The 27280-nt window shown below is 56.4% G+C and overlaps 1 protein-coding gene across 1 annotated transcript; it reads right to left on the reverse strand.

Moving 5' to 3' along the window:
- Window positions 1-432: 432 nt before the first annotated feature.
- LOC115933227 (double C2-like domain-containing protein beta) lies at window positions 433-27141 on the reverse strand. The gene is made up of 8 exons (XM_055384034.2): window positions 27017-27141; window positions 21530-21604; window positions 19416-19525; window positions 18750-18876; window positions 13079-13236; window positions 5825-5906; window positions 4883-4979; window positions 433-4287 (listed from the first exon to the last, which is right to left on the reverse strand). Exons 1-8 carry the CDS (start codon window positions 27134-27136, stop codon window positions 4151-4153), a joined length of 906 nt encoding a protein of 301 aa, XP_055240009.2. The 5' UTR covers window positions 27137-27141; the 3' UTR covers window positions 433-4150.
- Window positions 27142-27280: the final 139 nt, after the last annotated feature.

Consider the following 27280-nt stretch of genomic DNA (forward strand, 5'->3'; position numbering starts at 1 on the left):
TCAGTTGCCTTTTCCTCCGTCTTTCCACCCTCCCCTCCTACCCTTCCAAATCTTTTTTTTTTTTCTTTTTTTCTTTTTTTTTTTTTGACAAGGTCTCCCTCTGTTGCCCAGGCTGGAGTGCAATGGCGTGATCTCTGCTCACTGCAATCCCCACTTTCCAGGCTCAAGCGATCCTCCTCCTCCTACCTCAGCCTCCTGAATAGCTGGGGCTACAGGTGTGTGCCACCACGCTAGGCTAATTGTCATTGTGTGTGTGTGTCTGTGTGTGTAGAGGCATGGTTTCTCCATGTTGACCAGGCTGGTCTCGAACTCCAGGCCTCAAGCAATTCTCCCACCTCGACCTCCAAAAGTGCTAGGACTTACAGGCGTGAGCCACCGCCCCCACCCCCTTCAAATCTATTAAAAGGTGAGAGTCTCGCCAAGGCAATGAGATCGCAATATGAAGTTTCCATTTACTTTGGATTATATGTCATTATAAATATTAACAAATAAGACTTAAAAAGGACACCTTCGGGTAGGTCAGACCAAAATACAAAACTTGTCTGTGGGACTGCAGTTTGAGGACAGTGTCTGCAGCCGTCACATGGCAGCAAAACGGGGTTAAGCAGTGCACGAGAGTCTGCGTCGACGACAGCCAGAGTCCATGCATCGGGAGGTTCACTCGGCTTGCGAAGGAACAACGGGCAGGGCATGCACGGCCCGGGCTCGGCAGGCGGACGAGCCGGGGCGCAGTTCCCCGCGCTCGCCACTAGAGGTCAGGAGGTGACCGCTTCGGGGCTGGAAGACGGGCCCGTCGGGGATTGGCGCAGGCGGCGGGCGGGGCGGCGGGCGGGGCGGGGCTGGAGGCAGCGCCTGGTTACTGACACCTGGAATGACTTTTTTTTTTTTTTGGCATCAGATTTCCTGTCTTTGTGGGGATGATGGACCCGAGTAAAGATGCCCATTCGGGGTCAAAGGCAGAGCCGCTTCTGCAGCTTCTCAAAGCGTTTTTTGTTTTTTTTTTTTTTCTGAGACGGAGTCTTGCTCTGTCGCCCAGGCTGGAGTGCCGTGGCGCGATCTTGGCTCACTGCAGCCTTCACCTCCCGGGTTCAAGCGATTCTCGTGCCTCGGCCTCCCTGAGTAGCTGGGACTACAGGCGTGCGCCACCACACCCGGCTAATTTTTGTATTTTTAGTAGAGATGGGGTTTCGCCCTGTTGGCCAGGCGGGTTTCAAACTCCTGACCTCAGGTGATCCGCCAGCCTCGGCCTCCCAAAGTGCTGCAATTACAGGCGTGAGCCATCGTGCCTCAAAACGCTTTAACAGAAAGACAATCTGCACGGGATCTAAAAGGGTGCTGAGATCCTAGGGAAAGAAGGTTTCCAAACTTCCTGGGGAGTTCCTGCCCGAGTGCCTGTGCTGCCCCTGGGCTGGCTGGCCAGCAAGCCCGCCTCCCAGCCTGAATGTCCCCATCTTTCGGTCCCAGCCCCATTTGCACAGCCTGGGCAGTAGAGGGCCCTGGACTGGGGGGCTGGAGTTCTGGGTTCTTGTCCCAGCTGTGCCCCTTCAGGCCCCTCTCACCCACTGGGCCTCACATTCCCCATGTGCCTAATAAGGAAGTCATGGTAGGTGGGGGGTACAGCCTCTTCTCGCTCTGCCATTCACTTCTGTGTCTTCAGAGAGGCTGTCAAATCTCCTCTCTGAATGAGACCCCCAAAAAAGCAAAGCTAAGAAGATACCCAGAGCTTAACTAGACACCAGGCCTTTTAGAAAGAGACCACCTCTTACCTTAGGCCCTCAGAGGGTGCCCATTCTGTGTGGAGAAAAGAGGAGCCCTTGCCTCAGCCCCCAGAGGCTAGGGTGGGGTGGCTGAGTTTTGGGGCCAGGTTAGACACCTCTGGGGAAGCCTGAAGTAGCACGGATGGTTTCAAAGCCAGCGGATGAGGTGGCAGGACAGTGACAAGACCCCAGGTCTCCATCACGCACCTGAGCTTACTGAGCCTTCACCTGGTGTCTCTGCTGAGTCTCCGACAGACCAAGAGGGAAGGGACTGGGGGTACCGACCCCCAGAGAGAGAAAGTGGCAGTCAGAGGACCTGGGTTTGAGTCCTGGTTCACCCCTTCCTGGCTGTGTGGCCTTGGCAAACTACTCAGACTCTGGGAACCTGTTTCACCTGCAAGATGGGGATGAGAATCAAACCCACCTTGCAGGGCTGTGAACATGCGTTCAGACCAGTGCATGCAAAAACCTTCACATAGAAACCCTTCCTAAAGGTGGGGAGACAAGTCTCCATGAGCAGCAGGTGGCCAGGGACTGTGTGGGGGCTGGGGTCCTGTTTTCCCTGAAACCTGGGAAAGGCCTGATGGGCACTTGGTAGGATTCAAATCACAACCCTGGACCTCAGGTGGTGGTGTGCTTTGTGTCTGCAGTTGGAAGGTCCCACCGTCGTGCCTGTGAGTCCCTCTATCGGTGTTGAAGGGGTGGGCAGCAGGCGGGGGAGCCCCAGGCTGGCAGCTAGCAGGACCTCTCTGGTGTGAGGTCAGCACGCCAATTCCCCTGAAGTGTGGTGTCCAGCACTCTGGGCTGGGGGCTGTGGATCCTGGTCCCAGCTGTGTGGGGGCTGGAAGGCCCTGGGCAGGTCACCTGACCTCTCTGGGCCTCTGTTTCCATCACACACTGATGGGCTGAGCACACTGGGACTCTGGCTGTGCAACTCCTTGGCTCTGTATTTGTTCACCCAGCGTTCCTGAGGGGCCCTTGGTAGGCAGAGAAAGTTTGTGGGCTTCAGGCATGGGCCCCAAGATTCAGATAATCTCAAGCCTCCTGGGGAGTCTCACTCAGGGGAGCAGACAGGCCCACCAGCCAGGGTGATTCTTGCTCAGCTCCTGGAGGGTGGACAAGGCCCTGGACTGCCACTGATTACTCCCAAAAGGGACATCTGTGGCGGTAGTGGGACCAGGATGCCACGAGCAAGCACCCGGAGGCCCCCAGTGTGAGCCAGGGAGTGGAGGGGAGGGGAGGGCAGAGTCAGGACGTGTAGGAATGCTTGCTTTTTTCCCAAGCACAAGGGACCCTTTTCTCCACCGCAGCTGACCTGATGCTTATGCCGGGAAGGAGGAGGGGCGGGCTCCGCCCTTGAGGTCCCTCAGGAGTAGAAAGAGATCAGAGTGGGAGACTTGGGTCTGAGGTCTGAACTTCAGCCCACACCAGTTTCTCCATGGTGTTTCCATCACGTCCCCCACCTCCTGCCTCGAGCCTCACACCTTCCTAACAAACCCTCCCCTGGAGAGGAGACCCTGGGTCCACAGCACCCCGGCCCCATTGGCTTTCTCTCTCCAGGCCGTTTTAGACCACTCCCACTGCCTGGACTGCTTTTAGAAGCCCCCACTCACCCTCCATAGGCCTTACGGAAGCACCACCTCCTCCAGGAAGCCTTCCCTGACCTCCCGGCAGAGTCAACAGAGCCCACAGTACTTGCAGACTGGCCAAGCTGGTCTTGGTATTTCTCACCCCAGTTGGAATGGTTTGTTCCCAGCTTCCTGACTAGATGGGAACTCCCTGAGGGCAGGCCCTGTGTCTCATTCACCCCCAGGGCTTGTGGAATAATTGAGTGAAGCATGTGCCAATTTACCCGTCATCAGGAGCCTCCGGGAACTCTGGCAGACTTTCGGCCGGCAGGCCCGCTTCTTCCATCTGTCCAGCAGCGAAGGAGATGAGGGATGCAGTCAGGCTTTCTTGGGCTGGAGCAGCCAGTCTTCAAGGTCCCATCCTCCACCTGTCTGTCTGCTCACCACCTCCCTCCTCTGTTCCCACTGTCTGCCAAGGCACCCCCACACTCCTGTCCTCTCAACCAGGGCTGGCCTCTAGAAGGGTCTTTGCTCCCAGATGGGCGTGTCCCCTTCCCCTGGGCAGGTGCTGAGGTCTCTTTCCATTACCGGCCTCTTGGGCGCCAGAGGGCTGAGAGCCCCCCACCCCAGCTCCTTGCCCTCCCCGTCCCAGAGTGGCTGAGCCCTCCACATCCTCCGAGCGGGGACTGCAGTGGCTCTGTGTCCAAGCAGGGGTTCTGGATCTCCCCCAGTGTGGGGGCTACAGGCCTTGGTGGCTGCTGGGGAAGCCCGGGGCCGGCCGTGCTGGGCGCAGGTGGCGGCAGGGGTAGCAGTGGCGGGTGGGCATCAGTCGCTGAGCACGGCCCCTGGGAGCTCGCTGGTGAGCGTGTGCCAGGGCTCGATGCGCTTGTCCTTGTTCTTCAGGCAGTCAAACCAGTGCTTCAGGCGCTCCCCCTTGGCGTGGATGCCCAGAACCACACCACCTGCAGGAGGACAGGAGGGGCAGCTGGGGCACAGGGACCCCCAACTCCCAGGCGTGGGGCCCATGCCCCCTCCCAGGTTCTGTGCTCGAAGGCCAGCCTCTCCCACTGCCCGCTGGGTTCTGAGCATGAACAGGACCTGACCTCCATGCCACACTCTGGCCCCGTCAGGGCCCAGCCATCCTGTCTCTCTTCCACCAGGGCAGGGATAGGGGCAGGGTGCAGAGGCAGCATCAGGGGTCAAGGAATGGGGGCCTGAAGAGGGGAGAAAGGGCCAGGCAGCCCCACTATGCGCAGCCACCAGGCCCACTGGGAATTTGGGGCCTCTAGGGCTCAGAGTCCAGCCCGAGGCACTGCCCATCATTGTCTCTTGTCTGTGCTCCACCACAGAGTGCTGTGTGACCCTCCCAGAACTCCTTCCATCTCTGGGTCTGTCTCTTCCTGGGGCACAAGGGTCAGGCTGGAGAAGGTCTGAGGCCCCTGACCTAGGGGCAGGTGGTCCGTGGTTCCAGCTTTCCCCATGGACCAGGAAAGAGGGGCTGTGGCCTGATCCAGGACAGGCACACAGTGAGACGGTGTTCCCACTATGCCCCCTTACCAATGAAATCATTGGATTTTCCAATGTCGTAATCCCAAACGGTGACCTCCAGGGACTTCTTGGCCAGGTCCCCATGCTTGATCTCGTAACAGAACTCCTGCTGGCAAGAAGGGAGTGTTAGGGCTGATGCCACGAGGCCTGGGCCTTGGCCGGGGGCCAGGAGGGGTATGAGGTGTAGGGAAAGAGGAGGGACGGGGGTGATCAGTGCTCAGAGTGGATGAGGGGTGGATGCTCACATGTCTCGCCCACTTCCCCCTGAGCTCCACTGGGGTCTTCAGGGCCCCTGTCCCCTCGCCCGCTTGCTCCTTGTCCCTGAGCCTGCTCTCCCCACACCCCGGGAGCCTCCTGACTGCAGAGGCACTGCACGCCCCACAGTCCTTGTCATCCTGGGCCTCTCTGGGGCCTGGCTTTGCTGACCCCTCCCTTCTCTGTGGGACCCTCCCTTCCATCCGGGGTTCCCCTCACTCTCTGGAAGCATCTTCTCGACCTCCCCTGCCTGCCTCTGGATCACTGGTGTGGCGTGGGCTCTACCCAAAGCCCCTCTGCTCTTCTTTCCTTCTTGTTCCTTGGGGGGAATCCGCATTTCCAGCCATACTTGCCGCCTTGGGCGGAAGACTTCCTGGGGCCCCAGGGTGTCTCGAGTCCCCTTGCCCCACACAGAGTTTCTCCCCATCTTTCTCACCCCCTCTTTGCCCTGTTGCCTCCATAAGAACCCAGGACTCCCCTCAACACTTCCCTCCCCCCAGCCCTACATCCGACAAGTCCTGCCAAGAGCTTTCCAGGGGTCCCCCAGCTCCCCTGTGTCTGTGGTTTGGTGCAGCCCCTCCCCACCGTCTCTGACCACCCTCCCCATCGCGCCATGACCTTTTGAAAACCCAGCCACACCCCCACTGCTGTGGGGCAGAGGAATGGCCTTCATGAAGCTTCACCAGCCCCTCACACCTCATTAAACTCCGGGTTCAGGGTTTTTTTCTTCACCGCTGTCTTATGTTTGGATTTCTTGTCCACATCTGGCCTCAGGTATCTGGAATTACATCCAATGGACAGGCAGAGGATGGGGACATGCTATGGGGTATAGATCAAGCCAGCAGGTATTCAAAGAGCTTTCTGTCCCTGGAGAGAGATTCCTGGGCCCTTCTTTTGTCCCAGTCATTGGATTTTCCCAACGCTATTTTGTGGCAAAGGCGAGACGTTGTTTTCGAGAAGCAAGTGGTCCCTTCATCCACCGCACTTCTGTTCACACACACATTCCTGAAGTTAACCCTGGGGGGCGCCCTCCATCCCCCTAGGAAAGGGGTTTTTCCTCATTTCTGGAAGTCTAATTTTCATAAAGCTCACGTTTCCCACCAGAACAGAGTTTTTAGCAGAGTTGGTCTCTTGTTCAAACTTCTTTTTTTTTTTTTTTTTCAGATGGCTGACTGCAACCTCCGCCTCCCGGGTTCAAGTGATTCTCCTGCCTCAGCCTCCAGAGTAGCTGGGACTACAGGCATGTGCCGCCATGCGCAGGTAATTTTTGTATTTTCAGTAGAGACAGGGTTTCACCATGTTGGCCAGGTTGGTCTCTAGCTCCTGACCTCAGGTGATCCACCTGCCCTGGCCTCCCAAAGTGCTGGGATTACAGGCGTGAGCCACCACCCCCGGCCTCAAGCTTCTTTTATAAAATAGCAGATTTATTGAGATATAATTCACATATCATAAAATCCATCCTTCTGAAGTGTAAAATGCAGTAGCCTTTAGTAGGCTCCCAGAGTTGTACAACCATCACCACTACCTCCATTGGAGCTTTGAGGAAGGACAAGACCTTTTGTGCAGTCACAGGGAGGCCACCTAGATGTTCTTCCCTCCACAGCCACTAAGGCCTTAGACTCTGATGCAGAACAGCTGTCTTCCTCTGAGGCTCAGAGAGGGGGAGTGACTTGCCCAAGGTCACACAGCCCGCAAGCACAAGTGTGGTGCTTGAAAGCCAGGCTCAGACTCCTTTCTCTATGACAGGGAGGTCATATGCAGGCTGGAGAAGGGGACAAGAGGTCCCCAACTTCTTTGCAAAGCTTCTCACCCTGTTCCTGCATAGATAATTGCATGACAATTGCCTTGTCCCTGCTGAATGTGCTCTGGGGTCTCTGGGGTCTCACCCATGACCAACTCCCTGGGCCTGGCACCAGGGAGCTTAACAAACATCTGTCCAGCGAATACCTGCATCCCTAGGAGTGAAGCCACCGCCCAAAGACACGCCCATGTCCAGCTTAACCTGCATCCCTAGAAGTGAAGGCACCGCCCAAAGACACGCCCATGTCCAGCTTATTCTGCCCAGTTCCTCTCCAGAAAGGCTGCATGGTTGACACACAGTGCCTGCGACAAAGCTGAATGCTATCATTTAAAAACTCGTTGCTGGTTTGACAGGCAGAAAATGATATCTCATAGTTGCTTTACTTTGCATATTTTAAAATTGTGACTTTCATGGCATAAATAATACTGGTTTATTACAGAAGCACTAGAAAATGCATGTGGACAAAAGTTGGGATTAGGAGAGAGAAATGAAGACATATGTCCACACAAAAACCTGTTCATTGCAGCTTTCTACCATCACCAAAAATTGCAAACAACCACACGCCCTTCAACTGGGGAACTCATCAACAACAAACTTGTGGTTTACCCACACAATGGAAGACCACTTAGCAACAAAAAGGACCAAACTCTTGGTACATGCAACTGACAGATGAATCTCAAACGCATTCCTCCGTGTGAAAGAAGCCGGACTCACAGGGCAACACACTATCTGACTGTTTCATGGGAAAGTCTGGAAACCGCAACACTATTGAGACAGAAAACAGGTGAGTGGTTGCCTGGGGCCAGGGAACTTTCTGGGGTCATATTCTCTATGTTGATTCTGGTGGTGGAAACAAGACTATACTAGCCTGGGTGATACAGCGAGACCCCATCTCTACCAAAAAATTAAAAATTAGCTGGGCATGGTGGTGCATGCCTGTAGTCCCAGCTACTCACAGTGCTGAGGTGGGAAGATGCTTGAGCCCAGGAGTTCAAGGCTGCAATGAGCTATGATTGCGCCACTGCACTTTGGCCTGGACAACAGAGCAAGACCCTGTCTCTAAAAAAAGAAAAGAAAAGAAAAACTCACTGGATATGAATGATACAGGTTGAGGATCCATTATCTGAAATGCTTGGACCAGATGTTTTGAATTTTGGATTTTTTCATATTTCGTAATCTTTGCAGTATATTTACCAGTTCAGCATCCCTAACTCAAAAATTCAAAAATCTGAAATCCCAAACGCGCCAATGAGCATTCCCTTTGAGCGTCATGTCGGTGCTTGGAATGTTTGGGGTTTTGGATTTACAGCTTTGGGACGCTCAACCTGTACCTCAATAAACCTGATTTAAAAAAAGTTTGGGGGGATTCCCCTAAGCCCGCCACCCGGAAACAGCGGATTTCCTTAGTTACTTACTATGCTCCTTGGCCATTTCTCTACGTATTGGTATTGTGTCTGCTGTGAACTGTCCTTGGCCTGTTTGGTGACGGGTGAGGAGCAGGGACAGAAGGGTCCTGCGTGCCCTGCCTTCACAAGCCCCTGGAAGGAAAGTTGTTTTGGGATCTCTGCACCCTCAGCCTGGACAACTTGTGCCCATCTGGTGACCCCTCACTCAGCCACCAGACTTCCACGACAGGCTCCAGCCTCGGCACCTTCAGCCATGGACAGTTCCGCCAGCGTTGCCCTCTGTTCTGCTATTTTCTCTACCAGAAGTGCCCTTCCCTCCTCATCTGACCACTCTGGGGAGATCCCTCAGCACCCTCCCTGAGCACACCCTACTCTGGCACAAGCCCACCCTGCAAAGCCCCTGAGGCCTGCCCTGTGGCGTCTCTCCCTCCCTTGCTGTCAGGACAGTGGTCCTGGCCACCGGGGCTCACAGAGCCGCCCTGTGCCGTGTACCTCTGAGCCCTCTGCACAGTGCCTTCTGCTTGCCTGTGGCTTTGAGAAGAAACCCCTTCTGGTTATACATAAGACAGCCAGAGAAGGGAGTTGCCCAGGGTGGCACAGCACGTTGCTGCCAGTTACTGCCATTTTCGCTGGCATGAAATGGAGATAACAACAGGAGCGACAGCACAGGCTGCTGAGCGCGTCACACGCAGCCATCGCACAGCTCAGGGATATTACGTGTAACTTGACATGTCAGCGATTGTCACAGGCACTGCTACTCCTGGGGTTTTCCATCAAACCCTCAAGAGCTGGGCCTGGGGTCAACTTCCAGCCTGGGGAAACTGGGGCAAGTATCACCAGAGATGAGCTTTATAAAAATAATGGTGCTAGCTGGGCATGGTGGCTTGCACCTGTAATCCCAGCACTTTGGGAGGCCGAGCTAGGAGGATCGTTTGAGTCCAGCAGTTTGAGACCAGCCTGGCCTATACGGCAAAACCCAGTCTCTACAAAAAATACAAAAAACAACTAGCCAGGCATGGTGGTGCACACCTGTAGTCCCAGCTACTCAGGAGGCTGAGGGGGAAGGACTGCTTGAGCCCAGGAGTTTGAGGCTGCTGTGAGCTGTGATCGCATCACTGCATTCCAGCCCGGTGACAGAGTGAGTCACTGTCTCAAAAAAGAAAGGAAGAAATAAAGAAAACAAATAAAAATAATAGTGCAGACAAAAGGCCTTGACTCATCTAGCTTTGGCCCTCAGCATCAACCGCTAGATACGTCCCTCCCTTTCTTCTGGGGCACAGGCCACACTCTCTTCCAGGTCTAGGATGCAGCTGAGGGGTGCCCCTCTTACCATCTAATCTGTGCCCTTATTTCCTCTGCTTTAGTGAGGAAGAGGCCCCTGGTCCATGAAGGGGCCTTTCAGAGATGGGGACCCCTGAGGAGCCCTGAGCAGCAGCCCTCGTGTCTCACCCAGGGTGTCTGAAACAGACGTGGAGGTCTCAGGTGAGGCGTGGCTCAGATATAGGGAGTGGCCCACAGCTCGGCCTGTCTTTGAAAGGCCACGTGACCTGGCCCACGGCTGGCAGGTGGGACCCAGCTGCAGGGGTCCAGCAGCACCCACAACAGCCACCTGTGGCAGGGAGGAGCTTGTGGTACAGTGGACAGGCCCTTCCCAGATGGCCCCCCACCTGCCTGTGGAAGTTGACCAGACCATCTGTCACAGCAGGTAAGACTCTGCTTTCTGGGCAACCCAGCAGGTGACCCTGGAATTCCTGTCCATCTGGCAGGTGGGCATTGAAACTGGTTTAAAAATGTCACACCATAGGCCGGGCACAGTGGCTCACGCCTGTAATCCCAGCCCTTTGGGAGGCCAGGGTGGGTGGATCACTTGAGGTCAGGAGTTCAAGACCAGCCTGGCCAACATGGTGAAACCCCGTCTACTAAAAATACAAAAATTAGCCTGGCGTGGTGGCGCATGCCTGTAATCCCAGCTACTTGGGAAGCTGAGGGATGAGAACTGCTTGAACCTGGGAGACAGAGGTTGCAGTGAGCTGAGATCACGCCACTGCACTCCAGCCTGGGCAACAGAGTAAGACTCTGTCTCAAAAAAAAAAAAAATCACACCATTTTGGCTTCAGATTGCATATCCTCCTGCAAGGATATATACGCGTGAGATTCAAGTCAATGACAAGTCAGAAGAAAAAACACATATATACGCAAACCAGTATCCTACTGTGTGTGTCGTTTGTTGTGTTTTCGACAGCTGTCCATGTTACAATAATTCCTCTAGTTCAAATTTATTCATTTTTAACTTCATAGTACCACATTCTACACACTGCCCATGTCCCCTCAAGCTTCCCCTGGCTCCTGCAACCACAAATCTAGTCTCTGCCTCTGTGGGTTGACCTATTCTGGACACTTCATAGAAATAGAGTCCTGCAACACGTGGCCGTCTGTGTCTGGCTTCTCTCGCTTAGCATCTTGTTTTCAAGGTCCTCCCACCGTGTAGCATGCACCTGCTACACTCCTTCTTAAGGCTAATATTCCACACACCCGCTACACTCCTTCTTAGGGCTGATATTCCACACACCTGCTACACTCCTTCTTAGGGCTGATATTCCACGCACCTGCTACACTCCTTCTTAGGGCTGATATTCCACACACCTGCTACACTCCTTCTTAGGGCTGATAGTCCACGCACCTGCTACACTCCTTCTTAGGGCTGATATTCCACTGCAGGGACAGACTTCATTTGTGTATCCATTCATCAGTGGACGGACGCTTGGGGTGTTTCCACTTTTGGCTGTTGTGGATAGTGCTGCTATGAACATTCCTGCACAAGTTTTAGGATGGACATGTTTTTCTTATCTCTTGGGTATATAACTAGGAGTGGAATTGCCAGATCAAATGGTGATTCTGTGTTTAACTTTCTGAGGAACTATCAGCTGCTTCCCAAAGTGGCCATCCCATTATTGTCATATTATTTTTATTTGTTTATTATTATTTTGAGACAGTGTCTCGCTCTGTCACCCTGGCTGGAGTGCAGTGGTGTGATCTCGGGTCACTGCAATCTCCGCCTCCCAGGTTGAAGTGATTTTCCTGCCTCAGCCTCCCAAGTAGCTGGGATTACAGGCGCCCGCCACCACACCCAGCTAATTTTTTTGTTTTTAGTAGAGACGGGTTTCCCCATATTGGCCAAGCTGGTCTCAAACTCCTGACCTCAGGTGATCTGTGCGCCTCGGCCTCCCAAAGTACTGGGATTACAGGCACGAGCCACTGCACTCGGCCTAATTTATTACTATTTTTAACTGTAGAGACAAGGTCTCAGTATGTTGCCAAGGCTGGTCTCAAATTCCTGGGTTCAAGCAATCCTCTCAAGTAGTTAGGACTACAGGGACATGCCACTACACCAGGCTAATTTTTAATTTTTTTGTAGAGATGGAGGTCTCACTATGTTGCCCAGGATGGTCTCAAACTCCTAGCCTCAAGCAATCCTCCTGCCTTGGCCTCCCAAAGTGTTGGGAATGTAAGTGTAACTCACTGCACCTGCCACATACAATTTTTAAAGTGACAGAAATATGATCATGGCCATGGGAATGGTGCCCCTAGAGCTGTGCCACGAGGAGTACTGGCCTCTTCATGGTGCCAAGATGTCCCTGAGGCCTTAGTCACCTGGGTCCTTGGTGTCCCCTAGGTCAGGGCCATCCCTCTGTCATTCCCCCTCCCTGAAGCACCTGCCCCTCCTTTCTGCTGAACTAAATTCCTCCCCAAGTCTCACTTTTCCAGAGTCTCCCTGTGAGCTCACACTCATACCTACCTAGTTTCTGAAGAGCCCCGAGCACTGACGGTAGTCACTGTGGCACCTGTAGCACCCTCTCCAAAGGGTTGCCAGCTCCTGCCTGGCTCTCAGAGCTACACAGCCTCTCCTGACCAGGCTCACAGCTCCACAGCTCTGTGGCCCAGGCCACCTGGCATGGCCCCCTGAGTTAGTGTCTCTCCCCAGGCCCACCATCAGCCCTGTTGGTAGAGCTGGGTGGACTCTTATCCACATCTGTGGCCCCAGTATAGGGCTGGGCAAATGTGGGCAGTTGCAAAGGCCTGGCAGAGTTCCTCTGCATCCTCCCCCAGCCTCCTGGCTACCCCTGGCACTGGCCCCGCCTTCTGTCCCCTCCTCCGACTCATGGCCCCTCCTGGGCCCCTCAGTCACAGAGAGGCCTGGACATAGCATCAGGTGATAACTAATATCTGCATGACCCTGGGAAGCCACTCAGCTTCTCTGTCCCTCAGTTTCCCCATCTGTGAAATGGGCTGGCCATGCTTAACCCCTGGAGTTGCCAAGGTAGCCCATCAGGGAACACGGCGCCCCTGTACCTCAGGCACTCCCTGGGTGCCTGCCACCTGGGACCACAGAGCCGGCACACGGACCCCCGTCCTTGGAGGTGAAGACGTGGCAGGCGCCCCTGTACCTCAGGCACTCCCTGGGTGCCTGCCACCTGAGACCACGGAGCCAGCACACGGACCCCCATCCTTGGAGGTGAAGACGTGGCAGGCACCCCTGTACCTCAGGTACTCCCTGGGTGCCTGCCACCTGAGACCACGGAGCCGGCACACGGACCCCCGTCCTTGGAGGTGAAGACGTGGCAGGCGCCCCTGTACCTCAGGTACTCCCTGGGTGCCTGCCACCTGGGACCACGGAGCTGGCACACGGACCCCTGTCCTTGGAGGTGAAGATGTGGCAGGTGGTCACATGCACGGCACACTCACGTTTTCACGTAGGGGTCCGAGTAGCCATTGGCGTCCATGGCGGCCAGGTAGGCGCGCTGCACGATGCCTACCAGCAGGCCCTGCTTCTGCGAGCTGTACTTGAGGGAGATGAGGATGCGGCCCCGCTCCTCCAGGGACTTGTCTTCGGTCTTGTCCACCTGTTGGACGGGACAGTCACTCAGTCCTCACCTGCTCCCACCCCTCTCTTGGCCGTCCTTGGCCTCCTCTTCCTGAGCCCGCCCATCCAGCTGCTGCAGCCGGGCCTGGTCACGGTCCCTGGTGAGTGGCCTCACTGTGAACTCACAGCCCTTCTGTCATCTCTTCCCTCCCAAGGGCTCTTCCAGGGCTGGATCTCACCCACACCCTCCCTGTTCTTGGCTGCATGTGGCCTACGGTGGCCTTCACAGCCCAGCAAGGGCCAGCCCAGGGGTTGGCAACTGCAGCCCGGGGGCCAGATCAGGCCCGACGCCTGGCTCTGTGTGGGATGTGAGCTAAGCATGGCTCTTACCCTTATTTTAAACAATTTCTTTTTCAAAAAAATAGAGACAGGGGTCTCACTATTTTGCCCAGGCTGATCTCAAACTCCTGGGCTCAAGGGATCTTCCCACCTTGGCCTCCCAAAGTGCTGGGATTACAGACATGAGCCACCATGCCCAGCTGGTTCTTACTTTTTGGAATAGCAGAAAGAAAAATGAAATGAAAAATATTTTGTGACACATGAAAATGACATGAAATTCACACTTCAGCTTCCATTAACACCATGTTGTTGGAACGCAGCCTTGCCAGCTCCGTGATGCTTCTCTATGGCTGCTTTTGCCCTAAGGACAGAGCTGCATGGTGGCCACAGATTGCAAGGCACACAGAGCCTAACATTAGTGCTAAGCGGCCCTTCACGGGTCTGCAGCCCCCGGCCTGGCGCGCTCGGCTTCCGCGGACGGTCTTCCACCAGGTCCTCCTCACAGCCCGCCCTGACTTTCCCTTGGCTTTGAAGCCGGGTCCCACCTCCACACCTTTGTGCACCCTTAATCCACAGCTCCAGCACCCTCCTCTGACCTCCTCAGTGTTCACCGTTGATAAGTTCCTGGTCCTTCTGGGCCTGGGGGGCTTTTCTGACCCTCAGGGTGGGTTGGCCTTCCCCTCTGCGTGCCCACTGCCTCGGGTTTATCCTGTCATGGCCCGGTGTGGCCCCCTGCTTCCTCAGGGGTCTGCCCCAGCCCCTAAGTTCCTTGAAGTTGGAACTCTACCTGTAAATTTTTATTTTGACAGAGTCTGACTCTTGTCACCCAGGCTGGAGTGCAGTGGCACGATCGTGGCTCACTACAACCTCTGCCTCCCGGGTTTAAGCGATTCTCCTGCCTCAGCCTTCTGAGTAGCTGGGACTACACAGTCTAATTTTTGTATTTTTTGGTAGAGACAGGGTTTTGCCATGTCTGCCAGGCTGGTCTCGAATTCCTGACCTCAAGTGATCCACCCACCTCAGCCTCCTAAAGTGCTGGGATTACAGGTATGAGCCACCGCATCCAGATAATACCTGCGTCATCTTTAATACCTCAGGGCTGAGCAAGGGCCTGGCACTAAGGGCCCACTGGAGGCTTGTACTAGTGAAGGCAGGAATGGAGGGACAGATGGTCCCCTGTGCGTTCAACCTCATACAAGCAACTCCAGCCTGGGGGTTCAAAGAAAGGCAGAAAGGTCTGCCCATGACAATGGAGCCTGGTGGATGGAAAAGGGTCACCGTGGCCCCAGTTCCCTGAAGGTGCTTCCTGGAGCCTCTCAGGGTGCTGGATGTGGCTCCCTCAGGAGAACCCCGAAGACAGAGTTCTGGTACATTCCTCACCCTGGAGAAGCTGGGAGCCAGGTAGGGAGCCCATCCAGTGCCTTCCCTGCCTCAGCAGCTGCCAGTGCCTGCCTCTCAAGGCAGATCTCAGCTCCAGGCCTCCCCATCCCCAGCCAGCCTGATGCTTCTCCATTCCTTGCCCTCCCGAGACTACCCGGCTTCTTCCTTCTGGCTGCTGCACACCCCAAACCCTCTCTCCTAGGCCCTCAGCCCACCCAGACAAACCCAGCTTGAGCCCACCCACACATGCCCAGCTTGAGCCCACCCAGACATACCCAGCTTGAGCCCACCCAGACATACCCAGCTTGAGCCCACCCAGACACACCCAGCTTGAGCCCACCCAGACACGCCCAGCTTGAGCCCACCCAGACACGCCCAGCTTGAGCCATGCAGACACGCCCAGCTTGAGCCCACGCGGACACGCCCAGCTTGAGCCCTGTGTCCCCCTGGATCCCCTTAGGACTCTAACAGGCTCCTCTCCTAAGCAGCCCCAGCCACCTCCTTTTGCTCACAACCGTGCCCCCTAAGCAGCCCCAGCCACCTCCTTTTGCTCACAACCGTGCCCCCTAAGCAGCCCCAGCCACCTCCTTTTGCTCACAACCGTGCCCCCTAAGCAGCCCCAGCCACCTCCTTTTGCTCACAACCGTGCCCCCTAAGCAGCCCCAGCCACCTCCTTTTGCTCACAACCGTGCCCCCCAAGCAGCCCCAGCCACCTCCTTTTGCTCACAACCGTGCCCCCCAAGCAGCCCCAGCCACCTCCTTTTGCTCACAACCGTGCCCCCTAAGCAGCCCCAGCCACCTCCTTTTGCTCACAACCGTGCCCTGCCTAACACCAAAGTGAGTCCCTCTGGCTACATCTAACCCTTTCTGGAGATGAGACTCCTGTGAGGTGAGCAGGGATGTTGAGCAGGGAAGACATACATGCCCCACCGGCCACCTTCGCCACCTCCCACGCCCAGAGCAGACATGGCTAATCGATCCTAGCATTTGCCCTGGGCTCCAATGCCACCTCAGAATCCTTTTCAACACAGTGCTCAGGCAGCCATTCCTGGTGGATCAGGCCAGGCCTGCGAGATCTCGCTATCTGCCGCTCAGGCAGAGCTTTGTGTGTGAGGGCCTCAATGCCCTGTGCTGCTTGTGTCAGTGTGTGTGGTGTGAAAATTAAACAATATAAACCAGCAGGGGCCAGGCACAGTGGCTCACGCCTGTAACCCCAGCACTTTGGGAGGCCAAGGCGGGCAGATCACCTGAGGTCAGCAGTACAGGACCAGCCTGGCCAACATGGTGAGACCCCGTCTCTACTAAAAATACAAAAATTAGCTGGGTGTGGTGGCGGGCCCCTGTAATCCCAGCTATTGGGAGGCTGAGGCAGAAGAATCACTTGAACCCGGGAGGTGGAGGTTGAAGTAAGCCGACATTGCGCCACTGCACTCCAGCCTGGGCGACATAGACTCCATCTCATTAAAAAAAAAAAAAACCAACCAACCAGCAGGCATATTTTTAGCTCTTTTTTCAGGGGTGGGACATTGTACTTCGGGTTGTTTCATATGAAGACCACTGGGTCTTGCTCAGTATTGCCTTAAAACAGATAATGTTCACAGACTGTAAATTCTAAAACCTACCGCCAGAGGCCTGGCACAGGGGCTCATGCCTGTAATCCCAGCACTTTGGGAGGCCGAGGCAGGAGGATCACTGGAGGTCAGGAGTTTGAGACTTGCCTGGCCAACATGGCGAACCCCCGTCTCTACTAAAAATACCAAAATTAGCCAGGCGTGGTGGCGCACACCTGTAATCCCAGCACTTTGGGAGGCTGAGGCAGGTGGATCATTCAAGGTCAGGAGTTTGAGACACCTGGGCAATATGGTGAAACCCCATCTCTACCAAATATACAAAAATTAACCAGGCGTGGCGGCACATGCCTGTAGTCCCAGCTACTCGGGAGGCTGAGGCATGAGAATTGCTTGAACTCAGGAGGTAGAAGTTGCAGTGAGCAGAGATTTTGCCACTGAACTCCAGCCTGGATGACAGAGCAAGACTCAGTCTCAAAATAATAATAATAATAAAAGTACCACCAGAATGTGGCTGTACTGCCAGGGGTGCATCCCCAGCTGCACTCCTGCGGTCACTGTGAGTCCCCGAATGGCACCAATGAGCCGGTAGCGCATCCAGCAACACCCTGATCATGGCCATGCACAGGGACGCACATGCTTTCACGAACGCACACCACACATGTGGACACACACACTGTCGCACACAGACACGTACTGACATATGCTCTTACACACAATTCACACACGAGCACACACACACACACGCTGACACCCCACGTACATACCCACGTGGTTGTTTGTTTATGCCAGTGATGAAAACTCAGGAACACTAAGGCAGGGCTGGTGTTGCTTTTTTTTTTTTTTTGAGACAGAGTCTTGCTCTTGCTCTTGTCACCCAGGCTGGAGTGCAGTGGTGCAATCTCGGCTCACTGCAACCTCCGCCTCTCAGGTTCAAGCGATTCTCCTGCCTCAGCCTCCTGAGTAGCTGGGATTACAGGCATGCACCCCCACACCCGGCTAATTTTTTTATTTTTAGCAGAGACGGGGTTTCGCCATGTTGGCCAGGCTCTCTCGAACTCTTGACCTCATGACCCACCTGCCTTGGCCTCCTAAGATGTTGCCTTTCTTAAGTGACATAGACCATGTGGAAAAACCGGGTTACCTGTGGTTAGTGACTAATAATAAAACAGGAAAAGTTATATCCATCACACAAATGTCTGAGTGGGAGAGAATGTGACAAGGAATAAAATTGGATCAAATTCTGCAAAAGTAACTGGGATTCTAGGAAGAAGCCGTGGCCTCAGGCTGACTCGCCCCCGGGGCTTGACTTGGGCTAAGCTCGAGGTGAGTCCATGTCCCCGGGCCCCACTGGGGCTGGGTACACTGGGGACAGCCACCGGGCTCTGTCCTCCCAAACTTGCCCCTTGCCCAGTCCTCTTAGGGGGACAACGTGCCATCGAGGGGACCGTGCCTCCGCCTGTGTCCTGAACACTGGGAGGCTGAGGCCCCAGGATTTCTCTCGACCCCAGTGGCACGGGGGACTCCTGGCTTCACCAGCCCTATGAACCAGGTGAAGGTGAGGCCATAGACAAGGGAGGATAGGGGAGGGAAGAGGGACATAGAGACCAAGACTCAGAGGGCGTAGCTGCTGGAGCAGGCCGGGGGCAAATCTGTTCTGACATAACGTTGAGACAAATGCCATTTCTAGGAAAGGATACTCTGCTGTCTCCTCTGCGTATCTCACAGGCACTCAGGTCTAACATGTTCCAAGCGTGCTCGTTGCACGTCCTGTCCACCCATGGTCCCTGCTGAGTCCTCTGAGCGCAGCAAACAGCCCCTCAGGCTTCAGTGGCTCAGGCCCCAAACCTTGGATCTGCCCTTCCCTCACCCAAGGACGTCCTATCTGCTGCCTGCACATCCGGTTCAGAATCAAGCCCTCCTACCGCTGCCAAGGTCAGGCCAGGGTTGTGCCCATCTCTCCCCATCTCCCCAGGCCTCCTGCCCTCTCCTCCCTCTTCTTCAAGCCATCCTGAGCCCAGGCCAGCGAGCCTGGTAAAATGTCATCCCCCGTGATCCCTCAGCTTAGCACCCTCCCGTGGCCACTCAGAGTGAAAGCCAGGGTCCTTCCTCACCTCCACCCCCTTGACTCTCCATGCTCACCTCCCTGGTCTCCCCTCCCCTCTCACTCTGCCCCTCATGAGTCCCATCACAGGCAGGAAGTTCTGCCTTCCCAGCACCTGCCACCGAGCCAGGTACACAGCAGGTGCTCAATCAATCCTCTCACCGGCAGCGGCTTCTCCAGGCAGATGCTGAAGGTCTTGGTGTGGTTGGGTTTCAGCTTCTTCAGGGGCACACGTGTCTCCCCGATGAACTCATTGTGCCGGAATTTGTCCTCGTCACACACAGAGATCCTAGCGGGGGCGGTGGTGAGGGGCACAGCCAGTGCCTCAGACGCACTGGGCATGGTGGAGATGTGCGCAGGTAGGGCCAGCCCTGGCTTCTCCTGCCCCAAGCCCTGCCCTGGTCTGGGGTGGGAGACGCACAAGATGCCTGGGCCCTGACAGGGGCAGAGTGTGGCACGATATCAGGCACTGTCGTCATGGACAAGTGTCCTCAGGTTGGAAGAGGGGACAGGAGAAGGCAGAACCAGTGCCAGGAGTAGCCAGGAGGCTGGGAGAGCCGGTTCTCTGGAGGGAACCACCTCCAGCACCCTGAGAGGCCCCAGGAAGCACCTTCAGGGGACTGGGGCCAGGGTGACCCTTTTCCACCCACCAGGCTCCATTGGCATGGGCAGACCTTTCTGCCTTTCTTCAAGCCCCCAGGCTGGAGTTGCTGGCATGAGGTTGAACCCACAGGGGACCATCTGACCCTCCAGTCCTGCCTTCATTAGGAAAAGCCGGGTGGGAGTGGGGGTTGGGGAGGGAGCAGGCGGCCTGGGGCCCTCACCCACCACAGGGTCTTGCAGATCATGTCTTCATCTGTGATCCCGTAGTAAGTGAGGGTCTCATTCCATGTGGGGTTCAGAGTGTTACGGAGAGTTTTTGTTCTGAGCTTATTTGCCTGGAGAAGAGAAAAATGATCTTATTAGCATCAAAGTGTGTGTCAAACAGAAAAATGGCCCCCAGAGATGGCCACATGCTCATCTTGGAGCCTGTGAATGTGTTATCAACATGGCCAAGTGGACTGAGGCTGCAGGTGGACTTAGGGTTGGTAATGAGCTGACATTAGAATAGGGAGATTATCCTAGATTGTTGGGTGGCCCAACGTGGTCACAGGGTTCTTAAAAGCAGAAGAATGGACAGAGAAGACAGTCAGGGATGTCACCAAGGAAGGGGGCCAGAGAGATGCAATGGGGCCCCCTGTGAAGGTGGAGGAAGGGGCCACAATCCCAGGAGGGCCGATGGCCTCTAGAAGCTGGAAAGAGCTAGGAAACTGTGGGCTCCCCGGGCTCCAGAAGGAATGCAGCCTTGCCGACACCTTGATTTTAGCCCAGAGAGAGACCACTGTTGGACTTCTAACCTGCAGAGCAGTCCGAGAGTAAACTCGCTGCTTTAAGCCACGAAGTTGGTGGTCATTTGTTGGCAGCAGCCATAGGAGGCTCATCCAAGGAGGACCCCACCTCCAGCCCGATGCCACGGGGTAGGTTCTGCAGGAGGCCTGTGTGGAACTGGAGTCTCCTTCCCAGGGCATTCCCTGCCTTTGTGGACCGTCCCCTCTGCCTGGAACCCATCCCGTCCTTGGGTCTGCCTCGGGGGTGGCCTCTCCGAGCTGGAATATTGCTGCCACTCCCTCCTCCTGTGCCAGCGGCTCTGAGCTCCTTGTCTGAATCGGTCTGATGCCTGCCACACCCGGCCCAGGCTGGGAGGTCAGACAGCCTGGGCTTCCAATTCCAGCTCTGTGGCAGCATCAGGTTCCCCACTGTGGAAAGAGCACAGGAATCCCTCTCTCCCATTGCTTTCAGGAGCTGTTTGTAAGGAGACTGCTCTTTATAAAACACTAGGGAAAGTCCTGGGGACTTCCTACAACTCGGCAGCCATGCACTGCCAGCTCCAGTCCCACAAATGAAGGGTCACTGAGCACACTTCCCTGGTCATACTCGCCCTTGGCCCTCACATCCCTCAGCCCTTCTTGCAGCATAAGGGCATCAAGACCCGGTGTGGGGAGCCCATTTCTTCCCCAGGAGTAGGTGGTGGGGCACTGCCATTTCTCCTACAGCCCTGCCTTCCCTAGAGAAGGGGGAAAGGCCCCTTCTGTGGTGGTCCTCCTGGGCTGCTGTGGGCCCCAGGCCTACCCATTTAGGCCCCCACGTAAACTCAGACTCTGCCCCATGAAATTAAAAATAAAACAGCACTGAAGTGTAGGATGCACAGAAGGAAGTCTAATTAAGTTCTGACTTTCCATGGCCCAAGGTCACCTTGATGCTTTTATTTAACAGCAATTTTTCTCTCTCCTGTCTGAGATGCACCTGTTGTGCTGGTGCCCTGAGCACATGTGTGGTCGGACGCTTGGGTCATCCGGCGTAGGAATGAGGGGCAGATTCTGCCCACTTCATCCCCCTTACGGAGAGTCAGGGCATCCTGTGGTCAAACACATGGGGCAGATTCTGCCCACTTCATCCCCCTTACGGAGAGTCAGGGAACAGCCCATCAACACGTTAGATGCTCTGAGAAGTCCTGTGGTACAGAAACCTGTTTAACAATGTTTCCCCATGTTATTTAACCACGGAGTCCTTTGTTTGCACCTAATAGTAACTTCCAGCTGAGAATGCTTCTTATAAAATGCTGGCCTGGAAATTCTCCTGGGGTTTCCCCAGATCAGCAGGTAGGTAACGCTGACTCGTGAGGTCCCCAGGAGGCAACAGGGTGTGGGGCAGACTGGGTGCTCTGTGTGCAGTTGAATGGTTGAGGTCCCATCAGCTTGCTTGGACTCTGAGGGGAGTGGCAGCTGTGGGCCTCCCTGGGTGCCCGCAGCCCAGTCCAGGCCCCAAAGCGAAAGGACCAGAGTGCATTGCCTGAGGTGGTGGGCGGGTGCAGCTGGTGGGCAGGCCTGGGTGGAACCCCTCACCTTACTGGCTCCTGGCAGCAGGTGCAGCTTGACGTAGGGGTCTGCCAGCCCATTGTGGTCCATTGGCTTCAGGCCCTGGGCAGAGAACAGCAAACGGTGTGAACTGGAAATCGGGGAGATGGAACTGACAGGGCCTGCAGATGCCCTTGTCCCCTGGGTCTCCTGGCTGGGTCCATTCATGGCCCATTTCACAGAAGCCCCCGGGCCCCACACCTCCAGATGGAGGGAGTGAGGATGGCTCAATGCTGATGCAATCTCCCCTCCCCAAAACATCCTGGCCCAGGGCAGCTGTCATGGGGCCTCTGTCAGGACAGACTTTGTCTTCTCCTCATCCTGGAAGCCAGGTGGCTCCCCCTTCTCTGAGCCTCCCTCTCCACCCCGCTTTGCTCAGGCCCTGCCATCATCCTGACTCCCATCCCCCATCTACCAAGCATGGCCTCCTGAGTGGCCACACCCCTCACTGACCCTAAATCCACGTAACCCCGGGACACAGTCCGAGACTAGGCCCCATTTCTGGCCATATTTGCCACAACTCCCAGTCAGTCCACAGAGATCACACAAGCAGACTGGCCACAGAGGGTCCCTCCACAAGATGGCACCCCTCTCTCACTTTGGTTCTTTTAGAAAACCCAGCCACGCGTGCACAGCCAGAGGCACACAGAAGCATGGACAGAGAGGGGCTTTGCTGACCTCAGCAGGCTCTTGTCTCTGAAAATTGCATTTGTTTCCTTCTGGGATGGTGCACAGGGATGCAGGGAGGCAGCTGTGGCATCTGTGGGGGTGCAGCCAGCAACCCCAGGATAGTATTCAAAGGGCTTCTACCCAGCCAGGCCGGGGAGGCAGCTCGGCGGCTCACACCAGGCCCATCTCCAAGGGAAGGCTGGGGCTCCCTCCCAGGCCCACCCCACCTCGGTTTGACGGAGCTCTGGGGGATGCGGCAGGGGCTTCCAACCACCTACTTCCCTGCCACTGGCAAAGGGCAGAGGTTTGGGGGCCTGGCTGGCTTGGGCTCCAGGCTCAGCTCCTGTTCACCAGCTGGGAAGTGGATGAGTTACTTTGCACGCTAAGCCTCAGCTTTATCATCTGTTAAAGGGGTTGGCCGGGCACGGTGGCTCACGCCTGTAATCCCAGCGCTTGAGCCCAGGAGTTCAAGACCAGCCTGGGCAACACAGTAAGACCCTGTCTCTTCAAAAAACTAAAAAATTAGCTGGGTGGGGTGGCATGTGCCTGTAGTTCCAGCAACTAGAGAAGCTGAGGTGGGAGGATCGCTTGAACCTGGGACACGGAGGCTGCAGTGAACCGTGATCGCACCACTGCACTCCAGCCTGGGTGACAGAGTGAGACCCTGTCTCAAGTTAAAAAAAAAAAAAAAAGGGCAGGGGTGTAATACTCCCACCTTCCTAGGGCTGGAGTGAGAGGGAGGGAGACCGTGTGGACACAGGGCCTGGCAGGCAGGGTTTGCTCCCTTCCCTGCACGCCAGGCCCCCATGAGACGCCGGAGAAGTGGCTGAGGTCTGCTGGGTGCATCTGAGCTGTGCCCTGCACTGTGGGGCTGCCTCTGGTACAGGGCCTGGCTCAGTGGCCCAACACGTGCTCAAGGTGACAAGGCTGCTCTTCCAAACCCAACTCCCTCACCCTGCCTTGCACCTCTCCCACCAAGTGCCTGAAGCGCAGAGTTCTGGGAATCTGGTGGCCCGGCCTGACCAGGCGGTGCCTGACTGCTGTGTCTTATTCTTACAGTCCTTATACATTTGTTTGTTGTAGCTTAAAATGTTTACATTTGGGCCACGTTTCCCGACACGTTTCACTTACAAACCTCTGGGCCACCACATGTTCTGGCGTATGTCTTTCCAGTGGCTCTCGTGGTCCCACCTCCGTGCCCCGAGACACCCGTGGGAGCTAGGCTGGGTCGAGGGGCGCTGTCATGCTGGGACGGGAGGGATGCCTGCTCTGTCCTTCAGACCCCGGGACTGTGACGAGGCCCCTGCTGCTGCTCTCTACTCCTCCACCCGGCAGTTCCCTGAGCACCCTGGGCAGCCACACATTTCGCCAAAAGCAAAAGGACCAGCAGGCACTGCCTGAGGCCCTGTCACTGTGCTGCCACCAACTTCTGTGCCCAAACAGGCAGCTTCCCTGGCCCTGACCCGGGGTTCCGCCAGTGCCTCCACCTTCTGTGGGGCTGGCCTCCCACGAAGCCTGACCTCTGTCCACGGAAGGGGAAGGTGGGGAGGCTGTTTCCAGGGCAGGGAGCTGCTAGTGGGGCCCTTGGGCACATGCTCCCCAGCTTGGGAGTTGGCAAGAGACATAAACTGATCCCATGGTTTAGGGGTGGGCCTCACGGGAGGTGACGTGGTTTGGCGGTGTCCCCACCCAAATCTCATCAGGAGTTGTACTCCCACAATTCCTACAGGTTGTGGGAAGGACCCAGTGGGAGATAACCGAGTCACAAGGGGAGGTTTCTCCCAGACTGCTCTTGACGTAGTGAATACGTCTCACGAGATCTCATGGTCTGACACTGTCCTTGAGGTAGTGAATACATCTCACGAGATCTGATGGCCTGATAAGGGGAAACCCGTTTTCCTTGGCTCTCATTCTCTCTCTTGCCACCAAACATGTGAGAAGTGCCTTTCACTTTCAGCCATAACTGTGAGGTCTTCTCAGCCATGTGTAATGGCAAGTCCAATAAACCTCTTTCCTTTATAAATTACACAGTCTCAGGTATGTCTTTATCGGCAGCATGAAAATGGACTAATACAGGGGGGATGGGCGGAAGCGGCCCCGGGGGAGGCCCTGGCTGGTACTGGCACTGAGGGAACAGATGGGGGGTCTGGCTTTGAGAGGAGAGCCTCTCCCCAAAAACCTAGCCCTGCCCCGCCCTGGGCCTCTCAGAGGCTGTTGCTGGTGAAGTGTTCAGAAGAGGAGCTTTCTAGTCTGAAGTATCATTCAGCCTGAAAAGGAAGTTTTGACACGTGCTGCAATGGGGATGAAGCCTGAAGACATTCTGCAGAGTGAAAGAAGGCAGACTCAAAAGGACAGATCCTGGGGACTGCAGACTCAAAAGGACAGATACCGGGAGACTGCACTTACATGAGGTCCCTAGAATAGTCAAATCCATAGAGAAGGAAGCCAAATGGCAGCCTCCCCAGGGGCCAGGGGAGGAGGAAGGGGGAGCTGTTGTTTAATGGGCCCAGTTTAGTTTTGCAAGCTGAAGAGGGCTCTGGAGATGGGTTTCACAGCAGTGTGAAGGTAGAAGGTACTTAGCACAACTGAACTGTACGCTAAAAATGGTTGAGCGCTGAGGGAAGAAGTAAAAAAAAGTGGTTGAGGTGGGAAATGTATATCTGTGTATTTTACCACAATAAAAATAAAAAGTCTCCCAGAACTGGTAGTGCCAGGGGCCGCGTGTTAACTCATTTAATGCTCACAACAGGCATGTAGGGCAGGGACAACCAACCCTATTTACAGATGGGCAAACTGAGACTGACCCTTCTAAGGGGGGACAAGCAAGGGTGCACCCCAGGGTGTCCAGCCCCCACCCTGGCCCTCCAGAGGCCAGCCCTGCTTCAGCTCACCCACGCTGGGCCCCTCCCCACACCCCAGCCCAGAGCCCCAGCTCTTCCCCAGCCTGCACCACCCCTTCCCTACAGAACTGGATTTACACAGAGAAGGAACTGGGCCTCCCACCCCCACTTCTGATACCTGAGGGATACAGCCCAAAGTGGACACACAATTACATGTGTGCACGCACGGTACCACACATGTACACACAGAGACACACATACAGCCATGTATGCGCATACACACAAACGCACCTGGAGCTGGGAAGGGAAGGCCCTGGTGTCTGGCATGGAGAGAGGAAGGGGTGGGCTTTGGCCAGAGTGGCCTGGCAGCCGGCACCTCTCCAGTCCCCAGGCCTGGACCACCTCTACAAAGTTGGACAGAGGGAAAGGAGGAAGGGTCTAGCTTGGTCTCTACCTTGGCACAGCTGGGGTTTGACAAATGCTCAGTTCTGCTCCTAGGGGTGGGCTGGAGCCCCCGCCAGGCAGGGCTGGACATGCCCTGAGTCATAGCATGGGTGGTTCTAGAGGAGAGGGCAGGGGTGGGATGGAGCGTGCAGGCCTCTCAGTGCCCTACCAGGGCCCTGAGGCTGGTGTGGATGGCACTCACACCTACCCATGGCAGTCCACATGTGGCCCAGGCTGGGCTGGGGGACAGCCTGGGGTGGCACGCAGTAGCCTGTCCTGCTGGGTGGCCATGGTGCCAAGGACAGCCCTCGCTGCCAGGCTGGGAGGAGGGGCAGGGGGCCTGCAGGTTGGGAGGCTGGGTGGGGCTGGGCCCAGGCAGCTCTGTGGGAAGCCGCTGGATCTGAGCTGGGCTGACTCAGGCCCTTCCATGGCACTACTACGGAGACTCTACTGGCCATGCAGGCCCTTACCTTGCGAGAGAACATCAATTTTGGCACCTTCCTCCCACAGGGAGTGATGGGGTGAGGGGAAGGGAACAGGACAGTTGAGAACATGGAGCTGACACATGCTTGAGTGACAGAGCCAGAGGGGAGCACCAGGGGCCAAGCCAGGCTGCAGAGGGCAGCACCAGGGGCCGGGCCAGGCTGCAGAGGGCAGCACCAGGGGCCGGGCCAGGCTGCAGAGGGCAGCACCAGGGGCCGGGCCAGGCTGCAGAGGGCAGCACCAGGGGCCGGGCCAGGCTGCAGAGGGCAGCACCAGGGGCCGGGCCAGGCTGCAGAGGGCAGCACCAGGGGCCGGGCCAGGCTGCAGAGGGCAGCACCAGGGGCCGGGCCAGGCTGCAGAGGGGAGCACCAGGGGCCGGGCCAGGCTGCAGAGGGCAGCACCAGGGGCCGGGCCAGGCTGCAGAGGGCAGCACCAGGGGCCGGGCCAGGCTGCAGAGGGGAGCACCAGCGGCCGGGCCAGGCTGCAGAGGGCAGCACCAGGGACCGGGCCAGGCTGCAGAGGGGTCCACAGGCACCCACAACCCCAGCCCACGTAGTAAGGCTCAGAGGGCCTCTGGGCTCAGGCCCTGGACACCCTGCCTGGAGTGGCATCGGCCTCCTACAGTGGCTCGGCTTCCAGGGTGCAAAGTGGGGTCCCCACTCCTCAGGGCGTCTGGGAGGCCTGGAGGCACCAGCACCCAACCCGCCCTCCCTTGGCCTGCAGGACAGACATCACCCTGCCCCTCTCTTTGCCTATCAGCAGCCCCTCCCCAGGCTCGAGGGTCCTCGGTCCAGGCCTTCATCTTCCCATTCTCATGTTTCTTTGCTCCCCGCAATGCCTGACTGTCCAAGGCCTTTCTTGGGGATGGGTATTCAAGAAGGTTTAAAGAAGAATTCCTTCCTGGCCCCACACCCCACACAGTGCAGACATCCAAAAGCCTGGACAGGAACCTGGGGAGTGGTGTGGTCTGGCCTCCCTGATCTAGGCCCTCTCGAGGACCCCGGGCCAGGGAATTTGGGGGCAGGCTGGCGGGGCCTACCTTGGCCTTGGTGATGGTGCAGTGGAGGGCGTTGTTCTCCTGGTCATACAGCAGGCTGAAGTCCAGCGTGCCCAGGGCGGCTGCGGACAGAGGAGGGCACAGGTCCCACCCTGGCCCCATCTTGGAGAGGCTTCGCATGCCCCTGTGAGACCAGATGAGCCTGGCCTGGGCAGGTGCCACCGTTCCATGGCGGCTGCCACCAACCAAGCACCTGCTCTATGCCAGCCCCTCACCCATCCTCCCAGTCCCACCCAACCCTGGGAA

This window comes from Gorilla gorilla, chromosome 3 (assembly GCF_029281585.2).
Source record: "Gorilla gorilla gorilla isolate KB3781 chromosome 3, NHGRI_mGorGor1-v2.1_pri, whole genome shotgun sequence".
NCBI classification, from domain to species: domain Eukaryota; kingdom Metazoa; phylum Chordata; class Mammalia; order Primates; family Hominidae; genus Gorilla; species Gorilla gorilla.

Excerpts from the sequence above, each read along its gene's own strand:
- LOC115933227 (XM_055384034.2), bottom strand. The coding sequence starts at position 27,136 with ATGGGGCCAGGGTGGGACCTGTGCCCTCCTCTGTCCGCAGCCGCCCTG. Across the intron at positions 21,605-27,016 it reads GCACCATCACCAAGGCCAAG|GGCCTGAAGCCAATGGACCA; the intron begins GTAGGCCCCGCC and ends TTCTCTGCCCAG. Across the intron at positions 19,526-21,529 it reads TGCTGCCAGGAGCCAGTAAG|GCAAATAAGCTCAGAACAAA; the intron begins GTGAGGGGTTCC and ends TCTCTTCTCCAG.